At 48.1% G+C, this 23898-nt stretch overlaps 1 protein-coding gene across 1 annotated transcript in view; it reads right to left on the reverse strand.

Moving 5' to 3' along the window:
- Nucleotides 1-23622, reverse strand: part of LOC307186694 (uncharacterized protein) — a gene marked incomplete at its 5' end in the record, with an annotated part of 104063 nt that extends 80441 nt beyond the window's left edge. The window contains 2 exons of the mRNA XM_079922119.1: nucleotides 11010-11662; nucleotides 23506-23622. Of these exons, the coding sequence (XP_079778245.1) occupies nucleotides 11010-11662; nucleotides 23506-23622 (770 nt within the window). The remainder of the gene's footprint in view (nucleotides 1-11009; nucleotides 11663-23505) is intronic.
- Between the last annotated feature and the right edge of the window lie 276 nt (nucleotides 23623-23898).

Consider the following 23898-nt stretch of genomic DNA (forward strand, 5'->3'; position numbering starts at 1 on the left):
CACACACCGCATAGAAGTTGAGTGCACCTTTTCCCCAGGACCTTAGATCCAAGCAGAAGCAATCAATCGCTCTCAGCTGGATCTGTGACAGCCAGCCTTCCAGAACGGAATGTCAAGTTCCTTGTGATGTTTTTAACAGAATGAAGGGGGAGAAAAATACTCCTACATTTCTCTTCCCCCATCTATTGTTAAAATTAAAAAGGCAGGTAAGGCTATCCGGGTATCTTTGGGTGACTGAGATCAGGCTTGGGCTCTACTGAGGGGACATCTTTGCCACAGTCCAGTCCGTGGGTTCTGGGAAAAATTCTAACACGTGTCAGGTTCTTTGCAATGGCTTTTATCTCCATAAGCCAAAAGGTTCTCTGTGGCGAGGCCGTTTGGCAGAAAACCAGGGCTCTGAGACCTTGAGGCACTCTCACCTGTGGGCCACACAGCGCCAACAACTGCAGACCTTATCGTGGCACAGCCTGAGGACCTAGAATCCCGTTCTCCCAGAGGAGACTGGATATAGCCTCTGGGTAGGCTTTGGTTTGTTAATTTTGTTTATTTTTTGATTGAATGCGTTCTACCATTAACCATTACCACTACGAGCTTTGGCACAGAAATCTGGACGTCTGACATTTTTTGGGCAAATCCGAAGCTCAGACCCGCACTGCTGCAGGCAACAGAAAGGCAGAAATAAGAGGAGACCGCAGCTGACTCCCCGGTGGATGTTACCATAACCCAGATACGATCAGAGCCCCTCTCCCTCCATGCCCTCACGCTCAGCTACACAGAGACTTAACAGACCATGCTGTCCCCTCTTGTGTGCAGGTGCTCATGTGACTCTGCTCCTCCTGAGATGCCTCTGTCTGTCTTGCCAGTTTGGTGGGTTTTTGCCATCAGTCTTTCAGGATTCAGTTTCAATGCCGCTGACTCCATGAAGTCCATTCTGATATGCCTGGAAGAAGGCTTTGCTCAAGGCTCTTAAACCTTGTCTTGTGCTTGTTTTGTTGAACCTCTCTTCCTATGTGCAATATTCAGTGCCGGGTACGTAGCAAGCGATCCGTAATGCTGTGATCAATACTAGAAACAAAGACTTTTAAGTGGTACTTATCACGTACTATTCACAGTACCTTATACGTATTAACTCATTTAAGCCTCACAACGACCAATGATTATACCCATTTTACGTAGAGAAAACTGAGGCACATTAAAAGTTAGGAAATTCTGCCAGATTCACTCAACTCGACTGTGAAGTGGCAGAAGAGGGATGAGAACAGAGTCTGGCAGCCTCTATATGAGAAGGTGGATGGACACTTAGAAGGAGGGGAGGGAGGGGAGGGAGGGGAAGAAGAAGGGAAAGCAAGAGAGAAGGAAAGAAAGACAGATGAGCTGTCAGCAGTCCGGAATAGCAGATGGAGAGAGGGGAAAGAGAAGCTTTTGTGGCAGGAAGTGCAAGTCTTTGGGAGAGGCAGGGGCAGTGGTGTGTGCTAGTCAAGTTGTAACAAGGGACTGTCTGGGAAAACAGCACTGCTTTATAATGCCTGTCAGGTTCTGTGGTGTAGATGCCCCTGCCGTAGCTGATTTCAGGCTACCGTGTGGCATCACCAAGGGCAGAGTTTCAGAGAAGAAGTGAGAAGCCTTGTCACTGCTAACTAGTACTAACACACCAGCTCGAACACACCAGGGCGTAGGTGTGCCCAGGAGAATGACAGATGGAGAGACAGGCAGGACCGGGTGACGAAGGACCTATTAAACCATCGTAAGGATGTAATCCTCCTGGAGACGACCAGGAGGAACTGAAAAGTGTTTAGCAGGGACTGACATGATTACATGGTTATAAAGAGTTAGACACAGATGAACACACAGTCAAAATTTTAGGAACTCATCTTCCCTCCAGCTCTCCTGAGCGATTATTATTGTTGCAAAGTTATCAGTTGGTCCACTGCTTTCCTAGTCTATCCCTTTGCCTCCCAGCTACTCTTCCCACCCCCATCCCCTCACTCTAGTCACAGACCCTAAGGATGGCGGAGTGTCTCCATCTGTCATTGTTGGATCTGTGGTACGTAGGGTCTGGAAGCTCTGAGCAAGAAAGTGAGCCTGGACCCGCTTAAAGACGAAGGCCAGCGAATGGAGTATAAATTAAAAAATGCCCTCGCAGACCACCGCACTGGAAGGGGCTTTAGAAACCATCTAGCTTGCAAGCGTCCTCTGTCTGAGGAAAGGGAGCAGAGAGCAGTCATCCTAACCAGCCCATCACCACCAAGCTGGTTAGGGCCAAAGCTGGTTGCCCGGCTCCTGACCAAATGCTCTACATGCACATAAAGACAAGGTTCCTGAGATGCTGCATCCCCCCTGCAGAGTCAAAGGCTTTCTTAGAAGAGACTTCTTTTCTACTAAGCAGGTTCCACTTCACCAGTCGGCACAGACAGACGCACGGCGATCCCCAGGCTCAGGGACCTGCTGTCATCTTCCCCCAGCACAGGACAACATGAACCACGTGCTTAGGGACCACTCCGTGACCTCGGTCCGTCTCCGTCACTCGAGGCCTTATGATCCAGTTTAAGAATTCTCCAGATCCTGGCCTCTTCCCATGGGTCTCCATCCACCTGCCCACACTGACGCCACTTCCTGATGAGTAAGAAGTGGGTAGGGACAGGAAGTGAACCTTGAAAAGCCATTGTGGCAGCTCTGCTTTGAAAAAAAAAACTGTTGGGAGAAGTTGAAACTGTGGGCTGAAATGCACCGTAGTCTAATAATTCAACCTCACTTCAGGAGAAATTGGCCGAGGCTTCAGGACATGCGGCCAAGACAGCCAGTGGGAAATGAAATGCAGGCCAGTGTTCACCCAGCCAGGAGCCAGAAGCCGCAGCTGCTCCAAGGAAGCCCATTTTCCAGTTCTCACAAAGGCATCCCATCGGCCGGCTGTGGCCCTGACACGTGGCTCCTTTCACCTAGAGCTGTTCTCCACTTCCCAATGCCCATCAGAATCTACAAGGGTGACCCCTAGGAATAGGGTGGATAATGCCAATTCCTTGGGCCAGAGAAGTGAAAACTCATCTGGGAAGACAGACCCCAAGGAGGTCTCCACAGCTGAGGGCCCCTGTGCTACAATTTGCCCAGGCCCATCCCAATTCACACCCACTTCTTAGAGGAACAACTATACCCCCTTTTACTCTCAAAAGTATCCCGGTCATGAATGATATGGTCACCCCAGTCGCAGACCTCCAAGGCATCTATCAAGTGGATTCAAGCAATCCAGGAACCCGAATGGGACGAAAGTCATGAATTTGCTTACTAATGTTGAACGACAATTTCGCGTTTCACTCTATTATAAATGCAGGCCACAGGCCTTGAGCACAGTACCGCGACCGGCGATGTTGCCACCCAAACAGACAGGTGGGATGTTCTCCTATCACGGTGCAGGTCTGCAGTCACCCACAGCAGCATTATACTCATCCCACGGGTCCACCATCAGATCTTGTTGTGCGTACACTAGTAGGTCACAATGGTTTACACGGCTCGTGTTATAATCTTATGTACTGCCATTTATATATCTAAACACATCATTCATTCTAGGCTCCCTAAATGTGTCAGACTGCCCAAGGGCGCCATGGCATAAATAAGATTAAGAGCCCTGGGCCTGGTGACGGAGAAGCCACATTTACCAAGGACAGGGAGTGTGGGAAAGGCAGCCTGCCCTCTGGCTGAGGTCTCAGCTTGCCTTTGGGTTGGTCTAGACCTTGAGGAATTATTTAGGTGCATTATTAATAACTTGTACACCTCTTCTTCAGGCCTTTATCACACCCATTAGCTTTCTTCATCTTCTCTTATTTTTACGCCTTTTTTCCTTATCCTTTGGATTTGGCTTTTAGCAAGTATCTCTCAGTCTTCCTGTATTAACCGCTGGGCCCCCTTCCTTTGGGTGGCCCATTTCCCCTGATGTTTGCGCCTCCTACCCCCTTTCTCTCCTACCCCCCCCCCCCCACTGCTTCTCTGTGGCCTCTCTCCTGGGCCTCCTGACCTGGCTGGCTCTCAGCCATCCCTCTCTCATGAGTTTTGTAGCAGATGCTTTGAGCACCAAGAGTCTACATTATACCTTTCGTTGGGGAGGGGTATTAATTTTGTTGGTAGGAAGTGTTTTTGAGAAGCAACTAAAACACAGACCGACCACCCAAATAAATGACTACAAAACACTCCACGGCAGGAGATGACGCGACTTTGCCAACCCAAGCTTAAATATAATCTGTAGAAAGGATGGGAAACATTCCTGCTTGGTAATTGCTCATGACCAGATGTCTAGGGAAGGTCAGCAAGCTGGACCAGGATCCTCCTCAGAGCATAAATTCCCAGTGTAGCCAAGGAAAGGATACTGCTTAGTCACTGCTACCAGGGTGAGCCCGCTGTATGCAGGCCTATGCAAGGACTGCTTTTCTAGACCAGAACTGAGGTTAAAAAACTAGAGGGGAAGCCAGGACCTTCGCGCTTTAGTTCTGGACAAATATACAAGTGCCCTGTGCCTTCTTCCGGCTACTACCAGGGGAAATATTTGTCCAGCTGTCTCTGCCAGCAAGGTACTGATTATTTACATGCAGAATGAAAATTCTATCAGTGACCTAAAAAGAAAAAAAAGAGGAAGAAGAAGAAAGAAAGAAGGAAACCAATCTAAATTTGTATTATTCCATGCTTGAGAATGACTCACAATATTTTATTTTTTATATTTGTTTTCCATTTCACTTCTAATAAAAGGCACACGGCTTCCCTGGTGGCGCAGTGGTTAAGAATCTGCCTGCTAATGCAGGGGACACGGGTTCCATCCCTGGTCCGGGAAGATCCCACATGATGCAGAGCAACTAAGCCCGTGCACCACAACTACCGAGCCTGCGCTCTAGAACCCGCGAGCCACAACTACTGAGCCCACATGCCACGACTACTGAAGCCCGCGTGCCTAGAGCCTGTGCTCTGCAACAAGAGAAGCCACCGCAATGAGAAGCCCGTGCATCGCAACGAAGAGTAGCCCCCGCTCACCGCAACTAGAGAAAGCCCGCGCGCAGAAACGAAGACCCAGCACAGCCAAAAATAAATAAATAAAATAAATTTTTTAAAAAGGCATAAATCCTTTTTCAAAAAGTGTCTTAGATCCTTTTTCAAAAACTGTCACTGGACAAGTATTAATATAAAAGGCATCTCAGAGAGCTTAGGAGAAATTGAAACCATAAATTTTATAAACTTATCTGTTAATTTATCCTCTGAAAGAGAAAAATCTTGTTTTTATCCCGGTGGTTCTTTTTCAATATGTAGTCTTGTTTTTTTTCTTTTTTTTTTTTAATGAATTATACAGCCCTTACTCTTAGCTTATTCACTTTGGGAAAATATGTTCCAGGCCTGTCAGCTCTTGAGACGGTTGCAGACTTCATTCTTATATCAAATGGTCATTTCATATGTCATGCTGTGATGTATTAATTCACCAGGTTTTTACAAAGCACAGGTAGGTAGATACTAGTATGGCAGGTACAAGGGCTGCCATCATGGTTCCCAGTCACTTGTAGAATAAAGCTCATGGAAGCCACAATCTGAAGATAAAATACTAACGCTATTAATCCTACGGATTATTCAAATCTAAACATAGATTAAGATATTATGTTTTTATTTAAAATAAAATCCATCAGGGAATAGCTTCTCAGGTTCTACTTGCTTATGTTTTCTTTTTCTTTTCTTCCCCCTGCTATCCTCTTCAAATCCCACAGATCCTTATTATTTGGCTTCTCTTGTTATTAAAAATTGGTCAAGTTCAGATGCTCTGGTTCTTGATTCTCTTTTATTTTTAAGTATCTCACCAAAACCAATACTCCTATCAATACTTCTTACTGTGTATCGCATACAAATATTTATTCATTGTGTTCTGAATAAAAAGGTTTCGTTTTTTTAATAACCTTTGCCCAGAGCCTGTTGCTTAATAATAATTGTTATTCTGTCAACAAACTTGTGTTTATATGATTAAAATAAATACACCCCCAACCAATTGCCCCATTAGAAGTGTTATGTGGGCCACACAGGAATGAGTAAGTAAGTAGAGGGGGTATAGACCACACTCATGGGATAAGGAGACAGCTAACTCCCTGACACCCCTGAAAAGCTAGGAATTGGAAACCAGGATTCTGCCCAGGTGCAAAAGAATTCTTCTTCCTGAGGTTCCCAAAAAAGAAACCATTTCTCTGGGACGTTGTCACACCTGATTTCAATGCCACATCTTTTATTCTCTAACACTGCAGTAATCCAACTAAAGCGGTATCCCCACCTTCAGAAGATCACCCTTCTGGGATGATCTGAGGTTCAGGGCTCTCCCTGAGGACTGAGGCATCTGTGCACATTTTCCCCTCCTTCCATAAAAACAATATGCGTTTCTAATGAATTCTCTAGAAAGTGAATGCTTCCCCTGAGATAACTGAGGACGCTGGGATTCAGATCAGTCAACCCAACACAGATGGCGGACTGAGGAGGTGGGTAGGAGGGGAAGGGGGGGGAAGGACAGCATCTCTCAGTGCAGGCTCTCCGGGGTCATCTCTGCCACCCCAAGGCCCTTCATCAGCCAAGCCTCCTTTCCATACCCCTCATCCTCACCTCTTCCTCCTTCACGCCAAACCTACCCATCACTGCCCGAGGGCCTCTGTCCTCGTTTAGCATAGCATCAGGGATGGAAATCTTATTTCAGGTGACATAACAGGCACCAAATTTCCACCCTCCGCCTGTAACTCTTAGCTACCGCCCACCCCCCAAACACACACACACAATGTGACTCTGAGAAACAGGCTTTCCCAATTCCCCTCTCTGTTTACTGACTTTTTGTTGGTTCAGCTCCAGGGGGAGAACATCCTAGTATTGTAGCTACAGAGAAAAGACATAGGATGCTCTTAGAAATCAGAATTCTGTCCTACAAGAATGCCTAGGGGCATATGGAATCCCTAAACTGCTAGAGAAAGTCCCCTTGTTAAAGGGACTCAGGGAGTGAGAAAGGGACAAAGAATTATTTTCCCCTTTCTGAGCCTCAAGTATGTCCACTAGAAAGATGTGATTTTGCCTCAAATTGACATCGGCCTAAAGTTTAACGCAATGGTCAGAAATCCCGAAGAAATAACACCAAATCATCTCATTGCATGCAAAAGGATTTTTCTCTCTGAGGTCCAAGATTTTCTTTTTTTTTTGGTGGTACGCGGGCCTCTCACTGCTGTGGCCTCTCCCGTTGCGGAGCACAGGCTCTGGACGCGCAGGCTCAGCGGCCATGGCTCACGGGCCCAGCCGCTCCGTGGCATGTGGGATCTTCCCGGAGCAGGGCACGAACCCGTGTCCCCTGCATCAGCAGGCGGACTCTCAACCACTGCACCACCAGGGAAGCCCCAACATTTTCTTATTTTCACAAATAATTGGGTTTGAGGCAGGACAGAGCCACTCAACTTAACAGAAGGACTTGGCTAAAATGGTTGAGAATGCATTAAATTTTGTTTAGAATCATCTAAAGGGTTGCATGGTTAGTTAATCTTTTTATTGGAAGGCTTATCAGTAGCATACTGCAATGTTTGGCAAAAGACACACATTTGTGGTGGCTTATCCACTCTATGATAGCGGCTTTTTCTGGTTATGCAGATGGAGGCATTTATGAGAAATCAGCAAAAGGGTCTACTTTTTAAATAAACAAGCGTTTCCCTAATTAAATTTTCATGAATTAATTCTAAGATGCTGAAAACAGCCACAGTGAACCTAATCTATACATGCATAAACAGAGCTTATTTTGACCACGGGTCAGAAGACAGTGGTCTAGTACTAGTGGTACCAGAAACACACCGTGTGGCCCTGACCACATCAAGAAGGCCCCTCCCGGCTTCTGGATTGGGATGGGTGATACCTGAGCCGACTCTAATGTTCTGTGATTCAGTCACTAGAAAGGGACTCATTTGCAGAATACTGTGTCTACAGCGTGTGTCCCTAGAGCAGAGCCCTGCTCACATTCGGATCCCCCTTCCATTTCTCCTCACGTTTACAAAGGGAATGTCCTCCAGAAGATTCAGAAAAGAAATCCAGTGCCAGCAGCCAATTCCCTAAATCTGCTTCCGGTGCCAGGATCCCATCCTCTGGAGGTGCGCCCCGTGGGGCTCTGAGGGGGGATATGCACCATCCGTCTCCCCAGGGTCACAGCTACAGGGGCCTCCAGTGCAAGGATGGCACTGCCAGCATGGCCTGGGGTTTGAGTAGAAAACGGGGGGCCTCACCCCTGCTTCCCTGGGACAAAGGTTCTTTGGTACCAAATGGGGTTCAAAGAAGGGGACACACCAGTGTTCTCTACCCAGTCCCACCACTTACTGGCTGGGTGACAATGAGCAAAGAAATTAATTTCTCCTCGGCTTAGTTTCCCCACCAATAAAAAGGGAGTAATAACTACCTTCCAGGGCGGTTGTGAGGATTAGTGCCCATGAATGAAATCTTCAGAGCCTGGCACAGAGTAAATGCGAATGCTGGTGGTTATTATTACTACCTGTCTCCCGAGAATAGCTCAGCAATCTGAAAAAACCACCTTGGTGTGGATTTTAAGTCTTCCTTCAAGAGTCGCCGAGGGACACGTTCCAATCTGTTTCTACAGGCAAAGCAAGTGGCCCAAGCACAAAACCAGGCGACAAGCACCCAGAAAGAACCAGGTCCTCGGGTGTCCCAAGTTCAGTGGTGCCGAGTGAGGGACTTAATTCTGGGATCCTACCTCAGTTATCCAGGGAATTCGGAGGAGGCCAACGCTCTATCCCCCTCGACGCCTGGCCTGGGAGGGTGTGGAGTTTGCGCTCAGCAGGTGCACCCCAGCCTGTTCCGAGGGCATCCCCTATCCGCTGCCTGGGACTCCGGAGCTTGCTGTAGGGAGACAGGGAGCTCGCGGCTGCAGGGGGGGCCCGGATGGGAGTGACCGAACTCAGGATTCCTCCGGAGCCCTGGCCAGTCGACGTCTCTTCCGGAAGGGTCTGGCCAGGGCGTAGGGCCCAGAAAAGGGGACTGCGCTGAGCTCTGCTTTCTCCCAGCTCGGGTCCGGAGAGCAGAAGATGTCCGCAGGGCAACCGCAGAGCCGGTGGTGCCCCTCAAAGCCTGCACGTGGGAGAGCTGCACAGGAAGGACCAGAGGGATTTACGGGGCTCCTGACCTACGCAACCTCCAAATTCGCCTCCTATGGAGCCAGTTGGAACCAGCCGGGAATTGGATTCTCAGCCCAAGGCGCCACTTTGAGAGGGGCGTGCACCTCCTCAGAGAGAGAAAGGTTAAATAAGGTGCTTCCAGGCCTTTGACAGCCCGGGGTGTTCCCCGCCAGCATCAGTGGATCCCAGGAACTGCCCTTGCCTCGCCACAGCAGTCTAGGCCCCCTTCCAGATTGCTGGGGTGCAAAGGAGGAAAGCGCCTCGCCTTTCCGCATCCGCCAAAGCGTCTGCAACAACCAGAGGATCTACCTGGGGGGCTGAGAGCTGGGCAGACAAACCTCTGCCTGGGGCCCCGGGTCTGAGAGCCAGGCCTCCCCTCACCCGATGCTCACACTCCTTAGCCCAGCGCCCTGCGTTTCGCCGCACGCCCTTCCGTGCCGCGCTACCGAGCCTCCCGGGCGTCTGGGGCTCCCCGAGTCCCTCGCTCCGCCCAGGTGCGAGGTGGGGAGGGGCGGGAGAGGGGGGGCGGGGGCTCCCACTGCAGCCTCCGCCCCCTGCGCTGTCCTCCAACCAGTTGGGACCGAGGTCTACTCGCCAGGCGCTGGGACTATCCCCAACCCACCACCCAAGCCTGCCGCCGGAGTACCGGAATCCCCTTCCCACCCTGCGGCCGTGGAAACATCCCTAACTCCCCGGTGCGGGGCAGGGACTGTGGGCGTGGGAAGTGGAAGGGTGTGGAAGCCGGTGTCGGAGAAAGGAGGGGACACGGGGGTCCTCTTCGAGCAGGGAAAAGCTCCCCTGGTCCCTGATCTGACCACTCAGTCACCGCCCAAGATGCCAACGTACACAGAATCGGGAGGTCTGTTTCTCCCGGGGAGAAAGGTCGCCCCATCCCAGGCACCCAGAAGCCTGCCTTCCCAAGGCCTCCGGGGCCCGGCATTCCAGAGCTCGGGTCTGCCCCTCTGCTTTTCTCAGGTATCAACCCCTCCGCCATCTGTCTGTACGCACCCGCCCCCCCCCCCAGGCTCAAATTCCTTTTCCTCCACCTCTGAAGGCGGCCTGGGGCCGGCCCCTCGCCCCCTTTAGCAGAGCCTTTTGGTCCACCCTCAACCAGATCCATACCCATCCTCAGCTTCCTCCCCCCGCCTCACCAGCACCCTGTCCCTCCCCTAACCACTTACTTCACCCACCCGCAGCTGCACTTGCCTTCCCACGGCGCACAGCCTCGAGCCACTCCAGGGGGTTCATTCCCGAGCTGGAGGTGGCAAATGGAAGAGCGGGCCGACTCCCGCCGCGCCGGACGGAGCCCCAGGGGCGGGGGAAGCCTTCCCCCACGTCCCACCTATACTACCTCTCCATCTCCGCTCCCACTCAACCCCTACAGGCAGGATCAGCCCCGCTGGGTCCCAAACCCTCGCCTCTCTAGCGGGAGCTGCAGGGAGCGAAAAGTCGACTGGCAAGAACGCACGGAGAAACAGGCAGATGCCTAGGGCGAGGGGAGGTTCGGGGTTGGGGTGGGGAGAGGAGTGGGGGAAGGGCGCCAGCGAGAACTGGACACGCAACTTGCACCGCACTGGCTGAGCAGCACGCAGGGAGGGGGCACAAAAGTTTGCAGACTGTTGCACTGCAGCCAGCGGCACGCGAGCAAAGAGGGTAGACCACCCACCCCCGCCCCCAACTCGCCAGGAGGGAATCTCTCCAAGGATCTGCGCCAGGGAACCGGGAGGGGGCGGGGGTTGGACAAGGCTCAGAAATGGGGTGATAGTTGTCCTCTACCGGTGCCGGGAGGGATGGCCTAGGCGCCCGGGCCGAGGGGACGATGCCGCGCTTTGCGAAAAGCAACAGGCGGCTGCACCTTACCTTGCGCCGGTCCGCGGCCGGGGTGGCTGCTCCATCCTCGCAGCGCGGGGAGCACTGCCAGACCCGTAGCAGCCGCCGTCCCCACCCGACTGCCAGCGGGGCTGCCGGCCTCCGACCCGGCCGGCCGGGTGGGCTGGTTCTCCCGCGGCGGCTGCGGCGTTGGTGCGCGGGACGCGGGCGGTGCGTGGCTGGGCCGCTGTCCTCCGGCGCCTCCGCCGAGAGAGGGTGCGGCCCCGGGCGGCCGCGCCGGGAGGCACCGCTGGGCTCTCGCCGCTGCGGCGGCCGCTGCAGACCCTGCTCCGGGCCCGGAGCCTCGCCGGAGGAGGAGACAAAGCCGGGAGGGGGCGAAGCGCCGCTCGCCCAGAAACGCTCGGCTCAGTCGCTAGAGGGGAATCGCCTCCAGACCCGGGCCGGGGAGGAGGGAGGAGGGGACTGCAAAAGCTGCAGGGGACGAACGTGACCGCCGGAGCCTGCCTCGGCGGCGCGGGCGCCACTCTCCCGCCTCCCGGGCGGTGGTCCGGGATGGAGAGAGAGGGCGGGGGTTGGGCGATTGCTGCGGGGGGAGGGAGCTGAGGTGGGAGTGTTCGCTCGGCCCGCCGCCTTCGCCGCCCTCCCTCCCTCCCCCGGCCCCCCCGCCCCCCGGCAGAGCTCCACTCTCAGGGTACTCCGGGCCGATGCTTTCCCTGCTTTTCTAACTCTGGAGATCGGAGATGAGCCGAGCTGGCAGAGGATGCATAACGTGCTGATAGGGGAATGGTCCTCTAACAGGGAAAAAGGCTGATGCATGAAATCCTTCGGACAAACCATTGCTTAACCGGGTGCTAAGTATTGCGCTAGGCGATTTTGCGGTAGGGTGAATAAAGTGGGATACCCCCGCCCCGAAGACTACAAGATAGACCCCAGAATGGTCCCCTGCAGCTCCTGAAGCCCAAAGTTTTGGGACTGAGTCCTGGACCCTGAGCCCTACCCCCAATCAATCCAGTTTCCCAAAGCAGAGGAGGTGTGAGAAATTTCAATTTTTCCTTCCTCTTCCAGGATGACTTTGAGCGTGCAGCCGAAATGGAGTCTGTATGTCCCCGAAGAAAGTGTGTGTACGATTAAAGCAAATTATTGGTATTCATAATGTTACTGTTTCATGATTGCAATTCTTTATCAGATCTACACCCAAAGAAGAAAAAAAAAAAAAGGTCCATAGGACCCGGCCTTGCCACGGTCTACAGATACAACCTTCTTTTCCACCCCTATCCTCATCCCCTCACCAGGTAGAATTAATCTTTCCTCCTCTTTGCTGTCACAGTTGTATTTGCCAATCATTCGCAGAATTTACATATTTATAGATTTTTTTATAGATTTCTATTGCTTCACTGACCTGTATTATTATTTTTTTTTCCACTGCAACATCCAGCCATGTTTTGTATCTAATGGGTAACGTACTCAAGGAAAGCTTAACCAGCGGAAGGTCACTTTCTCCTTCAAACACAGCTAAATCCCAGTGTCTCTAAAATTAAAGGGACTCAGCGATGAAATTTTTCAGAGTTTGGGTGGAAGAGAAGACACAAAAAGTTAAACTCACAGCCCCTATGACCTAGAAATGTAACACTCTTTAATTCATTTTTGTTTCTAAACAATCTTCTTCTCCCACTGACCACCCTGCCTCTGTTTGTGGAATCTCCAAAGGCAAAGAAAACCGAGCTGTTGCACAACTGCATACGGCAAGTGGTATGTACTCAGCTGCCAAAACCTAGAGCAAACCCATTCCAGGTGGAGAAGGACCAGAAAATCGTTATCATTTTGTGACCTGTGTCAAGTATGTTGGAATCCCGCCGCGATCTCCTCATTTCCCCATGAGTCTCTCCTATTCTGGATGCATTTTTGAACTGTTAGAGCAGTATTTCATTGCTGACTGTTTGTGCTTTAGGGATATTTTAAATCATCTTCTCTGTCTCCACTTTCTGTGAATTATAGGACAGATACCCCAGACCAGGTATGCACTGTGAAAAAGGTCCATAATGTGTAGGAGATTAGAAAGAAAAAAAAAAAGACTCCTAAGATCTTTTCTATTTCTAAGATGATACTGAGATTGGAAAGGTTGTAGTTTTGTTTATTTGGGGGTTTTTTTGTTTTGTTTTAAATGAATTCACAGATCAATAAATGGCAGGTGTGTAATTTGGTATAGTTTTTCTGAAGGGAAATTTTACTATTGAAAGCATAAAATGTTTGTATGTCATTGCCCCGATGACTCTATTTCTAGAAATTCATCCTCAGGAAGTAATTAAGGATGTACAACAAGATTTATCTACCGGGTATTTATTGCCGTTGTTTATATTGGTACTAGTAGAAAATTCAAAACAAACAAAACCAAACTCAAATGTCTTAACAAGAGAGAAATGGTGAAATATTTTGAAGAACTATGAATGGAGTATTAGTCAGACATTCAACAGTTGTTGTAGTGGATAGATGAATATTGTCAGGAATGATGGTTATAATACAATTTTAATTGAAAAAATCAGCTGCAGGGATGAGAGAATAGTGAAAATTAAAATCTGGAATGGACAGATCTCAGTTTAGAGTCAGACATTTCAACGTGCCAGCCGTGACCGTGACCTCCAATAATTGGGTTGATGTTATTTCTCTCATAGTGTTGTACTTTAAATGAAATAGTATTTATGAAGAACTTAGTGCAGTGCCTAGGGCATAGTAAAATCTGCATATGTTTTTCTTTGGCAATCGTTAAATGTTTAAAAATGAGTTTAAAGTATAATACATTTTTTATTACATCCATATGTATTTAGACTCCTGTCTAGAGTAATATGCACTCCAGTATTAAGAGGGATAAACTGTGTTTATCCCTCTTAATACTGGGATTATGGGTTTCTTTGTAAAAATGTATGTAGTAATCAGAAGCAGTGGAATTAGTTTTCTCTTAATTAAAACAAACAATTTCTAACTATGGACACAGGAAATCTCTACACTAGGATGCTTTCTGCTCTAGTCGATTCACATAATCAACAAGACTTGCTGACTCTTGGTATCGCGCATGCTATAAAAAGAATAAATGACAGGGCATGGAGTTTGTCACCTTTCATATAAACTTAGATTTGTTTTGTAGCAACTAGGAGTCAAGTCCCAGCTCAGCAAAATATGCTGCTTAATGTGAAGAGCTGCTGGTTGCTGCCCCTGCCTTATCTTGAGAGCCAATAAAAAAAGCAGAGGAGAGAGAAGGGATCAGAAGCTATATTCGTAACTTTTGATTAGTGAATCGGAGAAGAAAGCCTGGCACTGAAGGGCCATGAGAGTCTGTGACCTTCACATCTACAATAGTGGGCCCTCTGGGTCGGAGGTGGAGCTTTCGTAAAACTTGCCTGTGACTATTACAAAGGCTACAGAAATACAGAGGCAAACATGATTTACTGGTGTTTTCAGTTTAACTCGTTTAGAGGTAGTCTGACTGCCTCTCCCCCACTGACTGATGGGAGTTGATGGGTAGAGAGTCCACACAGCTCCTCTGCTGTTATGACTCTAAGGCACGTTCCACACTGTCTCCCAGAGGCCCTCAGCATCACTGTGCCCCAATTATCCGCAACGCTAACTAGCTCAAAAGTGAAGCCTTTATTGGCTTCCTTGTTTCACTTTCCTGGACCTCTAATAGAACTTTCCAAAGAAACTGAACTCTCACCTTTATCTCAAGGGTCTGCTTCTGAGGTAACCTAAGTCATCTCTCTGGCCCCTACTGATTCCTAGAGGAGCAGGTCAAATGACCGACTTGATGAATTTGAAGAAAGAAACAGCATTATCCATTACATTCCCCCCTTTTGGTAATGGTAAATCCATAGGCCATGCGTGTTTGGACTGCCCCCTGCCATGTGTTTGAGGACTTGCCCTCAAGGAAAGGTCTTTAATTAGCATCTGGATGGATAAGTGAATTTAATTCAAGAGTGATATATTAGGACACCCTCCAGGTCCTTATAGATCTAAAATCATGTTCTCCAATCAGCTTTGTTAGCAATACAGTAGACATTTTGATTATGTTTGATTCTAGAATAGGTCTACGTGATTCATAAAAGCCAAAAGGTGGAAACAACCCAAATATACATCAAGTGACAAATAGAAAAATATGTTATATCCATACTGTGGAATATTATTTGGCCATTAAAAGAAATAAAGTACTTGTACATGCTACAGCACGGATGGGCCTTGAAAACATTATGGTAAGTGAAAGAATCCAGTCACAGAAGACTACATATTGTATAATCATATTCATATGAAATGGCCAGGAGAGCTATAGGGACATAAAACAGATTAGTGGTTGCTTAGGGTTGGGGTGGAGGATGGGGAAGGAAAGTGATAGCTAAAAAGTATGGGGTTGGACTTCCCTGGTGGCGCAGTGGTTGAGAGTCCGCCTGCCGATGCAGGGGACGCGGGTTCGTGCCCCGGTCTGGGAAGATCCCACATGCCGCGGAGCGGCTGGGCCCGTGAGCCATGGCCGCTGAGCCTGCGCGTCCGGAGCCTGTGCTCCGCAGCGGGAGAGGCCACAGCAGTGAGAGGCCCGTGTACCGCAAAAAAAAGGTATGGGGTTTCTTTTTGAGGTCATGAAAATGTTGTAAAGTTGACTCTAGTGGTGGTTACCCATATCTGTTAATGTACTAGAAAAACCATTGAACAGTACACTTTAAACGGGTGAATTATATGATATGTGAGTTACGTCTCAAAAAACCTGTCAAAGTTAGGTCCACCTGGTGATGCTAAATGTTAAGATTAGGGGAAGCTGGGTAAAAGGTCTATGAGAATGCTCTGGCTTAAACTTGCAACTCTTCTGTAAGTATGAAATGATTGCAGAATAGTTTTTTTAAGTGGGTCTAAACTTGCAAAGGTCCAAACGGGGAGGTTCAAAACCTTTCTGACTCAGTTTCTCTGCTTATAAGGGACAACATTTTCTAATAATCCTCTCATGTGGCGGTTTTAAGAATTAATTGAGATAGTGTATATGACATCAAGAGATAGTGTATATGACATCAATGTATTTGGCGAACAGCCTCTCTCTCTCTAACTAAAATAATAGGGACCTAGGTGCATAGGACAGAATCATCACGGTGTCTCAGGTATCCCATTTGTTCCTAAGATCTCCATTATCTTCCACGCCCCCCTGTTACTTTTCTGCTATAAGATTCGGCCTGACAAGGTGTGGTCAGAGTTCCAGCAGTGAGGTTAATCATTTTATGACTACAGTTTAATAGACTGCAATGAGCCAGCTCAGTTTGCAATGCCAGAGATTTGGGGGGGAAAAAGCAGGGTGACCTTAACAATAGTCGCCCAAGTGGCCCTCCTTAGCAATTAGTGGTAGCTATCTTTGTTATTAGCTGGATTTTATGCAAATGGGATCATTCCAGCAGACCCACATGTGAGGCTCTAGTGGCTGATGCAGGCTTTCTTTTCTCCTTCTGTAGCTCTCATGGAAGCCAGCGCAATATATCTGCTAATTGGTCTGGAGTCGGTGCTGTAACTAATTATGGGGTTGGTTTCCTTGTTTCTTTTTTTTTTTTTTTTTTTTTTTTTTTTTTGCGGTACGCGGGCCTCTCACTGCTGTGGCCTCTCCCGTTGCGGAGCACAGGCTCCGGACGCGCAGGCTCAGCGGCCATGGCTCACGGGCACAGCCGCTCCCGCGGCATGTGGGATCTTCCCCGACCAGGGCACGAACCCGCGTCCCCTGCATGGCAGGCGGACTCCCAACCACTGCGCCACCAGGGAAGTCCTGATTTCCTTCTTTTGCATTAAAGTTTTCTCCACCCACTGGGGGTGTTAGGGATTTGACAGGGAAGCTTTTCCTATCGTCCCTGTTTCTTTGCAAGAAGCCAGGGGTGTAGGGGAAATGCCCTTGTTGGGTTGGAGGCTGAGGTTTCAGTCCTCTCTCTAAACTCAAGGGACAAAGGAAGTCACAGTCAAGTCACTTAATCCCCTAGGCTTCAGTGATTTCCTCTGGAAAACTAGAGGATTGGCCTAAGTCATCCGCGAAGTTCCTCTCAGGCCTGACGTTCTCCAAAAAAACAAGTATTTTCCTGAAGTTCACTGACAAGTAGTTCCCAAACACCAGAGGAGTGCTGAAATGTTCTTAGCTACTATTATCCCTCTATGTTTGCAGCGTCTCGATGGGAACTCATCCCTGAGAGCAACTTGGTGTTCCGGTGTCTGCTCTGAGAAAAGGCTTAGAGAACACAGGAAGAGGGAATCCTGGAGAGAGTCGGTCCCTCCGACGTGGTCAGGGATGGTGCTGTTGTGATGCTTAAACAGACACACAGAAATCAGCGGCAGGCTGGTCTCGGTACCTGGAGGGTGAGCATTACATAAGTGCAATCTTACTTTCTGTGTTAATCTGTGCTGAGGTAATTGCCTCATTCTATTTTCGGTGTGTTTTTGGCAACGCTGCATGGTCTACTGACAGTTGTTCAATAAAAATAGAGATCATACCCAAGAGGAAAAGTGCAATATTCACACATGGCCAGTGTTCTGCTTCTGTGAGCGATGGTATTCAATTCCTTAAGAGTTCAGCGGGGAGAGGCGTGTGCTAGAGAGTTTGACCAGGAATCAAGCCTGCGTTACAGTTGCAGGCTGCTGGATATGTGTGGCATACAACTTTGTACCCAAGAAGTCATGCAGCATTCCAGCGAGGGGGGAGCTCTTCGGTATGAAGGAACCTGGAAGGCATATTCTTCTCTTGCATATGCATCACATAACAGAGCCAAGTGTACCTCCCAAATAGCTCTCTAATGGTCCACACCACGCTATCAGGCGCCCTCTGCTGCTGCCTTGATTCGGAACATGGTCATTTCTCACTTGAACTCTGAACTCCCTCCTGAAAGGCTCTCTCCCCCTCCCTCCCTTCTCAGCACAGCGACTGGAGTGACCCTCTAGCCTGCAGATGTGACTGTGACATGCCATGCTCAAAATTCTTCAGTGGTTCATGATAAAAGTCTGCACTTCCCATACAGCCTCCAAATTCATGATCTGCTGCTTCTTTCATTAGCCTCACCTTCTACCACTCCCACTTCTTCTAGGTCCAGCCAAGCTTAGCGGCTCACGGTTCTTTCAAATGCCCCACACCCGTGTGCCTCTCACTGGGATCCTGCCTGGCATCTCCACTTTTTTTTTTTCCTAATATAATCTTTATTAGATTATCATTGCTTTACAATGGTGTGTTATTTTCTGCTGTAGAACAAAGTTAATCAGCTATACGTATACATATATCCCCATATCCCCTCCCTCTTGCGTTTCCCTCCCACCCTCCACATCCCACCCCTCTAGGTGGTCACAAAGCACCGAGCTGATCTCCCTGTGCTATGCGGCTGCTTCCCACTAACTATCTATTTTACACATGGTAGTGTATATATGTCCATGCCACTCTCTCAATTCATCCCACCCTCCCCTTCCCACCCTGTGTCCACAATACAAACAGCTCATGCAGCTCAATATCAAAAAAACAAACAACCCAATCCAAAAATGGGTAGAAGACCTAAATAAACATTTCTCCAAAGAAGACATACAGATGGCCAACAAACACATGAAAAGATGCTCTATATCACTAATCATTAGGGAAATGGCATCTCCACTTCTGCAGCCAGGTTCTCCTTGCTTTTAGGTTTCTGTCACCAACACCCTCCCCAAATTGTCTTTCCTAACCCATCAGGAAGACCTAAGAACTATTTCCTCCCCATTGTCAGTGCTCCGTGGACATGCTTTCAATATGGCAATCATCAGACTCACATGGCCACGGAGAACACGTGTGATCACCTAAAGTCTGGAGCCGTGTGTTGGGTCTTTAAGCCCCTAGCACCAAACCTGATAAGAGGTGTTAAATAAGTTCCTAAGAAAGAAAATGGAAAGAGCATTTCCTAGGCACCTAAGATAGGACAGGCTCCGTGTTGGATTTGGTAGGGGAGAGAGGGGCTGTGAGGGACAGGAAGGGAAAGGAAGGAGTCTATGAGCCACATCTGGCAGAATAATAAAAGCAATGAGAGGCTGGGCAGAGACATCAATAAACAAAAACCATGCCTATTGAAAAGTCGGTCAGCTGGACAATCTTCCAGTCTTGGGTAGAACTTGATCATGGAAGGGAAGGCAAACTAAGGGTAATGTTAAGGAAATACGAACTTTGACTCCAAATGACTCTGACTCCCTCAGTGAGTGGAAAGACCCCGGAGTCTGCACAGCAGCCTCCGGGCATATTTGAGGATGACCTTGATAATTAAGTATCTAGCACATGGAGTAGATCAGAAAATGTAGACGTTCCAAATGAGGGGAATTCCAATAATCATTTTTCATGATCTGCAGAGATATTGAAAGGAATTCTTAAGTAGATGACTTTACACCCAAAGAATGTAATCGTTGGTCCTAGCAACCGTTGGTCTCTAGCAATACTAAAGAGAATCAGTATTCTCTTTAACGTCGAAGATGTTGACCTTTTTTTTTTTTTTGTAGCTATGCTGCGTGGCTTGCGGGATCTCAGTTCCCCGACCAGGGACTAAACCTGAGCCCACGGCAATGAAAGCTCAGAACCCTAACCACTAGGCCACCAGGGAACCCCCCAACACACACATCAAAGACATTGACCTTTAATGGAGAGTGTTGGGAGAGCTGGCGGGACAAGTAGTAGACAGGAAATTTCAATGACGCTTGAAGACTATACTATACTATGGAGTTAATATTTTAATATTAACATTTATCATGAAGGATATGAGGAACCATTAAAGAATTTTGAACAAGGTATATGACAGTCGCGTTTGCGGGCTAGAAGTCTCTGACTCTCTATGCAGGATGGAGAGAGGTGTAAATGGAGGGATGGGGTAGTGAGGTCATTTAGGACTCAATTACAGTCCTCTAGGTGAGAAAGGTTAGTGTTCTGAATGTAGACAAGAGAAAGGGGGGTGAGGCGTGCACCCGTAGAGCGAGATGGCTCTGACATAACCTAAGTGACACGTGATAGGATGGATGGCAACCTTCCCTTCCCTGTGCCAGCTCAGCGGGGTATTCCTAGCCCTGCAAGATTTCCATGGCCAAGAGAACGCCAGCCCCACTGATGAATGCAGTTGACTGCCCAGCAGAATGACCATTCTCCTCCCCAGCATTCTGCCATCAGAGCCCGTATCCCACTGTAGCGGCTGAACGCTTGCAACCGGAGTCTAGCCTCTGAGCACCAGTTCTGAATTAAATCTCAGAGACAGAGTTTTGGGTGAAGTGGAAGAGAATAGCTTTCTTGCTTTGCCAGGCAAAGGGGGCCACAGCAGGCAAATACTCCCAAAACTGTGTGTCTCAACCTGGAGGGGCAGTGAGGAGTTTTATAGTAATGGTTCAAAGAAAAGGATGAGATCAGCTGGTAGGTTAGTGGGGAGGTAAGTGGGAGTCGGCATCATCAACCTTCTGGTTACATCTCGTCTGGGGTTTACATGCCTGTGGGCAGCATACCTTAACTTCTCCCACCTCAAAGGGTTTCAGTATCTGCAAAACAGCTCAAAGATATTGTGATGTATATCCCTTGAGGGGGAACCAGGGCCCTGCCCCAAGGCTGCGCTATTGTGTCTTGGCTTCTCCTCCCTTGTCTCTGCATCCCCTCCCTTCCCTGATTAGCAACTGTTTGAACCTGCCCTTTGGAACTCAGGGAAGGTCATGGAGGCTGAAGCCTATTCCTTACAAACAAGAAACTGGGCGACACAGAAAGGCTTCCATGCCCAGGAGCCCCACAGGGTCCTGCTCGGCTTCAGACTCACTTTCCCCGCAGCCTTTGCAGTGAAGGACGGGCATCAGACACGATTTCAGTCAATGGAAACTAAGGGGAAGCTTGGTGCCAAGAATTTTTTAGTAAAGGACTTTCTTCCTATGAAAAGAATCACAAGAGGAGCACTATTCATCTTCTGCTGCTCATGTACTTTGTCATGCCTGTGTGTGCTGCCTGGAGCCCTGGCAGCCATCTCGAGACCTTGAGGGAAAAGCCTGAAGACAGAGCCATGATGCTGAAGATGGGGAGAAGAAGAATGGAAAGCGCCTGGGTCCTTATGAATGTTGTTTGAGCTTTTAAATCAGCCCTGTCATCACCTACCTCCCTCCGAACTTTTGTTATGTGAGATAATACAAAATCTTGTTTTAAAAGTCCATGCTGCTCAAAGGGTGGCCACTGGACGAACTATATCAACATAACTCCAAACGTGTTAAAACTGCAGAGTCCTGGGTAACACCCCAGAAATAATGAATCAGAATCTGCATGTTAACAAGATCCCCAGCACCAGTTTAAGCCACTTTTAATTGCGTACAGTGTTCTGTTCGTTGTGGTTGAAGCCCCCAAATTAAGATACTCACTAAACACATCTCCTTTCATAACTAGAACTAACTGTACTCTTTTCTGTTATTTTGCATATGTGACCTCTCCTCTGTCACTGGATGAGTTTTATTTTGTCCTGTGTATGGAGTCCAGTGAGAACTATCCTTGTCAGTCTGAACCATACGACTTCATGAACTCCTTAAGAGAAGGCCTATGTCCTATTGAGTTTGTCTTCCCCTTTCTGCCTAGCAATAAGCTCTGTGAAAACAAATGTTCAAATATTTGTTGAAGGAAAGAATAAAGGGAATAATCATTTCTTTGCAATTCCTCTGCCGACGAAATTTTTAGAACTTCCAATAAGTAGACCTAATGGCTTCTCCGGTAGGCTGACGACCTGCCTGGGGTTATAAATGTATTCTGTTTTCTTATTCAACCACCTTTCCAGGTAGAACGCTGATTGACAGAGCTCTTCAGAGGCCAGATGCTCGACAAATGTTGGGCCTTCTTCATGGTGGACCACATCACTGCCATCTCCGTAGAGCTTAGTTGTCAGAATAATGAAAGTCATCTCAAGGTTTCTCCTCTCAGTCACCGGATACGGTCCTCTTGGGACCACTCTGTACATATGCTGCTTAATTTAATCAATGTCACAAATCAATCCACCATTTATGAGTATGGCCTGAAAAGAAATGAGTATGGCCAGGAAAGAAATCCCTGGCCATCTAGAATTCAGGAAAAGCCAAAAGAGGCCGGTACATTCAGCTGACTCTGCTTTCCTTAAAACTCTCTGGCAGTGGCCAAGCTTAGAGACGCTAGAATGCAGACATTACATATGGAAAATTGATTTGTCTTTTTCATTTAGTCAAAAGCATCCGTAGATTTCATAAAGTAGAAACCCTGCATATAGGTCATCCAAATAGAGAACACACACACACACACAGAATAGCTTTCAGCCATCTTACGACACATACACAAATATATAACAATGTGGTTTGACTTTCTGTTGTATCCATGGTTTTGTAAATACACCTTCATAGCCCATGGTAAATCTGTGTGCTGACTTGCTTCCTCAACATCTGGCAAAAAAGCAGACCTTGCAGTTGTGCCCAGCAAAGCCCAGACCTCAGAGGAAGAGGCCCAGGCTGTGGTTCCAACTCCACGCTGCTTAGAGGAGAGACACAAGCCCATCTCAGCCTCAGTTTATTCAAATGAGTGCCATCCTTTTGATCATGAACACCTCTCAATCACAACTTTCAGGGTAGATAAGAGAAAATGTACCATTATTACCTACAGCTCTAATTGGGCAAAGAAGCAGATGTGACGTAACAGAATAATCCCTAGCAGTGTCTGCCATAATTCAATATTGTCAACACATAGCTACACTTTATTGGGCCAAACTGCCCAATGAGGACCACAGAAAACCACACATGGACAGCTGAGGTTATAAGTCCTCAATTATCCTGGAAACTGCAGATGCTTTTTCAGAATCTGGGAATGCCTATTAGCAAATATTCCCTGTTCAAATTTTGGCCAACATTGAGAAACTGAGCTGTATAATTGGTGGGGACATTTTTTCACTCCCAAAAGAAAAACTAATTTTGTGTTTTTATTAAGATATTTTTGAGGCACTGCTCATCTGAAATTTAGTGGAAGTTAATTCCTTAGAAAGACAGAGTTGGTTAACTAATTTATACGGTTTCCAGCTTGGGTTAGCAGACATCTTACTCACACGTATGATAAACACAAAGGAAAAAATTGAGCCCTGAGAGGCTCAATGACTTGCCCAAGGTCACTCCAGTAGAGACAGCTTCAGTGCCACCTTTGCTGAGAGCAGTGATTCTCCACTGGTGGCAGTTTTGCTCCCTAGAAAAATTGCACAGTGTCTGGAGGCATTTTGGGTTGTCACGCTAGGAGGAATGTACTACATGCATCATACTGCCCTCTTGCATTCCGTGTGTAAAGGTCAGGGATGTTGTTAAACATCCTGCAATTGACAGAACAGTTCTCCAACATAGTAGTGTCGAGGCGAGGAAACCCAGGGATAGAAGTGACACTCACGTGTAAAGGCTTCCACACAAGCTCACGCGCGTGCGCGCACACACACACAAATGACACACAGAAGAGGATAAAATGGCCATGTGCATCATTTCTAACATGATAAGCAAAACAAGAACAGTCATGGCAACAGCAAACCTTAACGTTTTCCAGGACACTTCCAACATCAGCATATCCCGCCAGCTCCACTTTCAGATTCTGCCTCGAAACTAGCTGCTTCTCACCACCTCCACTGATACCTCGTAGTCTGGCCATTATTGTCTTTCACCTGGACCACTGTAAGGACCATCTAAATGGTTGATCTTCTTCAACTCTCCACCCATTCGATCTGTCTTCTATGTAGCAGCCACAGTGACCTCAACTATGTGAACCTGATCGTGTCACTTCCTTGTTGGAAAGCTTGGTTCTTCACTGGGACTAATCCCACATCCCAGTGTGCCACTGGAAATCAGCAGGGCGTATTTTTGATTGTCATAATAAGTAAGGTGTCACTAGCCTTTAGTAACGGGGGCAGAGGAAGCCAGTTGTCCT

The sequence above is a fragment of the Stenella coeruleoalba genome (genome assembly GCF_951394435.1).
Source record: "Stenella coeruleoalba genome assembly, chromosome: 5".
Taxonomy (NCBI): domain Eukaryota; kingdom Metazoa; phylum Chordata; class Mammalia; order Artiodactyla; family Delphinidae; genus Stenella; species Stenella coeruleoalba.